The 6,454-nt window shown below is 44.5% G+C and overlaps 1 protein-coding gene across 1 annotated transcript in view; it reads left to right on the top strand.

The window, feature by feature from the left end:
- The first annotated feature begins 238 nt into the window (after nt 1–238).
- cntn4 (contactin 4) overlaps nt 239–6,454 on the top strand; it is an 87,176-nt gene continuing 80,960 nt past the window's right edge. The window contains exon 1 of the mRNA XM_076268638.1: nt 239–302. Within this exon, the coding sequence (XP_076124753.1) occupies nt 239–302 (64 nt within the window). The remainder of the gene's footprint in view (nt 303–6,454) is intronic.

The raw sequence follows: 6,454 nt of genomic DNA, 5'->3' as shown, positions 1-6,454 counted from the left end.
TGCCTTTACCTTCTTTGCTTTTGAGTCTAAAGAGATTTTGTTTTTTGAAAGAACGTTGGATCAGAAGCAGTGAAGTGAAATTGCAGGGCAGCATGGTTATTCTCAGTGCAGTAGCAACAGATCAAGTATTATTGTATGTCATTTTCTGTCCAGACACAGCCAAGCAGAGGCAGCGTTTTATCCCTGTCTTTACCATCCGTAACTTCATAACACAAATAGATTTATCTCTTTGGTGAAGATGTCTGCGGGTCAGGAATCGGTGCGGACATGGTTCGACACAGTGTCCGTCCTCTCAGTGACCTGTGACAGAAGAAGTATTTACTCTATTCCACCTCCTGTCTGAAGGTTCTCTGAGCCATCGCAACCCCCTCACCCACTACCCCACCCACCAGCATTTGGCCTGGTTTTTCCCCATGTGTGCTTAAGAGTGGGGAAATGGGTTATATCAGTAGTTAATGCATTCCATATAAGCTGCGAGTATCTCATCTCCACAAGATGAATATAGTCGTGTCTCGGCAAGGTATGCTCGTTCGCGTGGGAGAGCCGAGCTTATTCTAATAGCTCCTTTGAAGCATAAAAGATGGGAGCGGCCTTCGTCTGTGCCTTGACCTTGAACCAAATTATATTGTGTTCTGCACTGTCCATTTCTCTAGATGCACGCCGACATCACAGAGCAATGAAGAATGTGCCATCCTCACGGTTCAAATTTGTCCCACGAGGACAAAATAAAGAAATAAATCTTCAAGTTAAGAGCTCATGCCCAAGAAGCAAACTTTAGATACAAAGGCGCCAAAGCCTTTCAAGAGGTACACGCTCAAAGTGTTAACTGGCAAAGCAAAGGTCTGTTATATCTACAAAATTAATTTGGACGTTGGAACTCACATGAAAGATTCTAGGCTCTTCTGGGCCCATCTGAGAGCCTTTGATTCCTGCTGAGGTAAGCTCACTAGACCAAACTTATTTGCTCTCATCCACTATTGGACCACAGATTATAACCCCCCCCCCACACACACACACACACACCCACCCCCCGACAGGCAGAGCATAAGGCAGTGAACTGGAGTACTCTACTAAAACATGACATGGCAGGAGAGAGAGAGACAGAGAGAGAGAGAAAGAGAGAGAGAGAGATGTTGGGGGGCTGAGTTGGGGGCAGGGAGAGCGTTTGGGAGTTTGGAAGACACTGAAATGACTTAAACATGAAGCCCCTTCCTACCCAGAGGCGGTGTGGGTCCTGGCCTCAGAGTTCTCTTGCACACATTTCACATTTCTCAGCAGGTGAGTGTCTCACCTGCACAGCAGACCAAGTGTGGCTTATCAGTCTTACCTGCAGCTGTTTGGGAGCTTGTTAACTATATAGTCTGCCTTGAATGCTTATTTGCTCAGACTCAGGCCTTTGGAACGAGGCAGAAATGTAGAAATGAAAAAGCTCTCAGAGTTTACACCTACTGATAATGCTGAGAACTACAACCTGGCTGACGCTCATTACAGTCTCTCATTGTTGAAAGTCTTTATTTCCACGGTGGAAAAAAAAACACTATCCCTCAACTGCACAAGTAAATCTCCTGGAGAGTAGTTTGAAATCCCCTATCTATCTGACAGCAGCAGACAGTATTAAAGTATTCAGGAACACTTTAGTACCTAAACAGGAGCTTTGTACCAGCCTCTTAACCTCTGAATAGCATCATCATAAATGGCAAATGCAAATGAACGTGTCGGGGGTATTTTGTCTCAGACTACATACATATTTTACAACAGTTCGGTCTAAGAGCTAAAGGAAGTCCCCTGTTGTTTTCCATAATATAGTGGCTCTTACAGAAGGACTCTGCTCTGTTAAGGCAGTCTTGTGCCGATCTGTGTGTGTGTGTGAGCGTGTGTGTGTGTGTTTGTGTTAGTGAGTGTTTTCAGCCCAGAGGTGTTGTTTCTCAGGTGCGCGTTCTGTTGATGTTTGCACCTCTAACCCCTACGGGGCCATTGGGTCTCTCAACACCAATACCCCCCCCACCCCCTTCCCTGGTGCCGGGCCAAGAGAGACACCTCTGGTCAGCTCCCTGCCCTGGTGGCCCTACTCCTCCCTCCCCCACCCACCCACCCTGCCACCTTTGCCCCGTGGGTCTGGACGTCTACACGCGCCGCTGCTCGGCTTTCTCCATTACTGCCGAGCTCATTAGGGTCCAGGAGGAGGAGGGTCTGGGCGACGAGTCAGTCGATGTTTCATCTTCTGTTTATTGGAAAGTTTTTCAAAGGACACAATCTTCCATGGGAATCCCGTCAGACGGAGTTGTGTTGCTTTATGTGTAATGCAGTGGCACCACAGCAGACTGGGGAGCCGGTGGGTGGTGGGTTTTGAGTCTTGTGAAACACCTCCGGTGCGTTTGATATTTTAAGATCGCCCCAGCTGTGGAGATGAATAATATCACACACATTGGATTCCTAATGGGTTGTGTGTCGCCTCCGAATGCCGACTATGTGGCTCCATTAAGGCTTTCATTAGCACAGATATCATGTTGATGACAATATTAGCTAGGAGACGGGGTCTTGTTGATGAAAGAAAGCCAACACTGTATCCGAGTAACTGGAGCCAGCATCTCCAGGTGGACTTACCTGCCACCCCCTCCCTCCCTCCCTCCCTCCTCCCCCTCTCTCTCTCTCTCTCTCTGGAGAAGCAATTACTCTTCTCGTGGCAGGATGAAGGAGTGGTAGATCTCCAGGGGAGCACACAGCCAAGCCCCTGCTAATTGGTGATGTCAGCAAATCACAGGCAGAGAGTTGCTCTCTGCTCTCCTTCTCCTCCCCCCCCCCACCCCTAACCTCCCACCCCACCCCACCCCACCCCCACGCAACCTCCACATCTCCACACCAACCAAATTTGTTTTGTTTTGCTTGGTCAACACATTCCTTAGATATGCATATCGATAAATGTTTTATTCATATGATTGGTACAGACAGGGTCTGGTTCTGCTCCTTTGTTGCCCTTGTTCTTGTTCAGCAACCTGGCTCAGACCCCTGTGTGTGTGTGTGTGTGTGTGTGTGTGTGTGTGTGTGTGTGTGTGTGTGATTTCGAAAATGCATTGTACGTGTGTGTGTTTGTGTGTGTGTGTGTGTGTGTGTGTGTGTGTGTGTTTGTGTGTGTGCGCGTGTGTGTGTGTGTGTGTGTGTGTGTGTGTGTGTGTGTTTTCTCATCTGTTTTTGAAAAGGCGGTGCAATTAGGCAACTTGGCCAGGGGGCAGAGCCAATGATTGTGTTTGCCACTGTGAAGTGCGTGACAGCTGTAGATCGCACTCACAGCGCTACAGAGCAGCTTCGGACGACGGCGGGTCCCTTTTAATGAGACTCTGATGGTAACACAGGAAAAGAGAGAAAGAGAGAGAGAGGGAGAGAGCGAGGGATTGATCAGTGCCCCCACGTGAAGGAGACGGGCAGAAGGCACTTTCTCGCTCACAGTGGTGAACAGAACAGACTCAGCCTCCCAAAGGGCAGGTGCACCTGTTCAGGAATAATTGTCTTGCCTCCCCCATTTAGCATCCCACTAAAGATATGAGACCAAATTACCATTTGAAATGTGCTCCGTCCCATGATGTCAGCAGTACATACTACCTGTACGGGCCATTGCAACAAAGGACACCCTTGAATATTAAATGTGCATATCACATGTACTGTAGACATGTTTGCAGCATACACATGAGCACAGTATGAGTATGTATACTGGACATCACCACCAGGGCCCAGATTAGCATTAGTTTATAGCCTTTTATAGAGTACTGTATATATAGTAGTTTATAGAGTTTATAGTTATAAAAGTACTGTATTTTCCGGACTATAAATAGCACTTTTTTTCATAGTTTGGCTGGTCCTGCGACTTATAGTCAGGTGCAACTTATATATGAAAAAAATTATATAATTGAACATGTTTTTAAATGTTAATTTATATTAACTGACATGAACCCTACATGAAACATTATTGTCTACAGCCTTGAGAGAGCGCTCTCAAATGCACAAGTCGTGAAACACACGTGCATACTTAAATCTTCAAATTACTGCCGGGATTCTATTTATAGCTGGGCCTCAGATTCGGACAAATAAAAGCCAGTATAATTTTGTTTCAATTTAACTCATAAAATAGCTCTTCTTAATAATTGATATTGTTGGTTTGTTTAATATTGTTGCCAACGAAGTCATTGTCCTGCACCATGAGTCTCCAACACATTGCTCTCAAGCTACCAGTAGCATGCAGCCCCAGGTTAACCTACATTTAAACACAATTGTTGCTGCCAGGCATCAGCCTACGAATTTTATAAAAAAGTAAATCATGTATAATTTAAAAAATAACTAAATTTAGGCTATCTTAGACCTCTTTGGCTATACGGAATAAGGTTTCCCTTGCAGCACAGCACACGTTCCATGAATGAATGAATGAATGAAAGCGGATGCCTTATCTCACAAAAAGCGGATGGACATCCCGACACTCTTTCATGAAACTTAATAGTGACCCAATGCCATTGATAGCCTACCGGTATGCTGCTCCAAACGAAAAGTATAGGCCTATGTCTCACAGTAAAACGCAAGAAATGAAGGCCTATACTGTAGCTGACTCGAATAGGCTACAAGCCATGGTCCAAATAAAGGTGCTGTGCTTTGCCCAGCCATAAATTCAGGATTCACGATAGTCTGTCCCCTAAACATTCCTCACCCGTTATCTGGACATGCATGAAAACATTTGAAAACAAAACTCACTGCCATGTAATATTTGATCGCTGTTTTGCTACTAATTATCTTTCACGTGAATACGCACAGAAAGTGAAAGTAGGCCTACTATGCGCTCCGTGTCTGTAGCTGTCTGTTCACGTCCGCAATCGATTATAACGTTCCTCAAATGGAGAACACATCCATGTTCTCTCGCGTTATATTATAGGCTGTCATGCTTCTGTGTTTGCGGTTCCTGATCGCTAAACGTTTGTTTTCCTTTCCTGTCTATAGCGGTTGATGTAGAAGCACGTAATAGGCTATAATAATTTGACTTTAGCGGTGACAAATCCTGCTGAGAGAGAGAGAGAGCAAAGAGAGAGAGGCACCCCCAAAGTGGTCCTGCGCGCGCGTGTGTGTGTCTGCATGGGGTTCAATTGAAGTCAGAGTTGGTCCGCTTTCAGGCCGCTCCATTATTAGATTAACGTCAGACAGCGCTGTAAAATGTGTGGGAATTTCTCGCATTATGATGGCTAGCGTTGCGGGACTTTTATTAGTATGCTCAATACTTAGTAATAATTTATGCGCAATCCCGCGCTGAAATTTAGGCCCTGGTTTTAAATGGGCATCTTTTTTTCTCTCGCTCTCTCGGCGAGCATTTGTTCTGCTGCCAGCTTGTGCCAATACGCTATATCGTCCAAAATGCTTGATTGCATTGCATTCTCCACATTTTTAGCTAAAATTTCATGTACCACATCAGCATTTTTGTTCAGTGAATCTTTTGTAAATTGCTTTACAATAGCGTCGGGCACTTGTCAGCAGCCTTCGGCTTGCCTCTTGCCATTCGCTCCTTCGTCTTCAAGATTCCCTGTAGAATTCTCAATATTTTTGGCCTCAATGTGTTCAGTTACATAGTCTGTCTGTTCTTAGTCTTGGATTTTGTGAAATACATTTCTAAATATCACCTGCTTGCTGCAGCTTCGGTCTGCACGTCCTTTTAATTTTAAAACCACATATTTTTCTCTCTCGAGCATTTAATCTGCTGCCGGCTTGTTGCTTGATTGCATTGCATTCTCCACATTTTAAGCTAAATTTTCATGTACCATATAAGCATTTTTGTTCAGTGAATCTTTTGTAAATTGCTTTACAATTACCATCGGGCCTATATGCCTATTGCCTGGGTTGCCTCAGCTTCGGTCACGTCCTTTTAAAACCGTCTTTTTCTCTATCGTGAGCATTTAATCTGCTGCCAGCTTGTGACTCCACATCGCCCAAAATGCTTGATTGCATTGCATTCTCCACATTTTTAGCAAAATTTTCATGCATCATATCAGCATTTTTGTTCAGTGAATCTTTTGTAAATTGCTTTACAATTACCGTCGGGCCTATAGGCCTATCGCCTGGCTTGCTTCAGTCACGTCTAAAACTGCATCTTTTTCTCTCTTGTGAGCATTTAATCTGCTGCCAGCCTGTGACCACATGACCCAAAATGCTTGATTGCATTGTATTCTCCACATTTTAGATACATTTTGGTGTACCACATGGTATTTTCTTTCAGTAAATCTTTTGCTTTGCAATGACCTTCCTGCCCTCCTCTTGGCTGCCTTCACTCCTTCGTCTTCATTAACATTAATCTTTTTGGCCTCAATAATCCAGTTACATAGTCTCTGTTTTTGGTTTTGGATTTTGTGAAATACATTTCTAAATAAATGCAACTTATAGTCCGGTGCGACTTATATATGTTTTTTTCCTGTTCATGACGCATTTTTGG

This window comes from Alosa pseudoharengus, unplaced genomic scaffold (genome assembly GCF_046254945.1).
Source record: "Alosa pseudoharengus isolate Yale_2024_CS ecotype anadromous, Long Island Sound unplaced genomic scaffold, YU_APseudo_1.1 YU_APseudo_1.1_scf_5, whole genome shotgun sequence".
NCBI lineage: Eukaryota > Metazoa > Chordata > Actinopteri > Clupeiformes > Clupeidae > Alosa > Alosa pseudoharengus.
The sequence above is the reverse complement of the archived record's forward strand: the minus strand, read 5'-3'. Positions and strand labels throughout refer to the sequence as shown.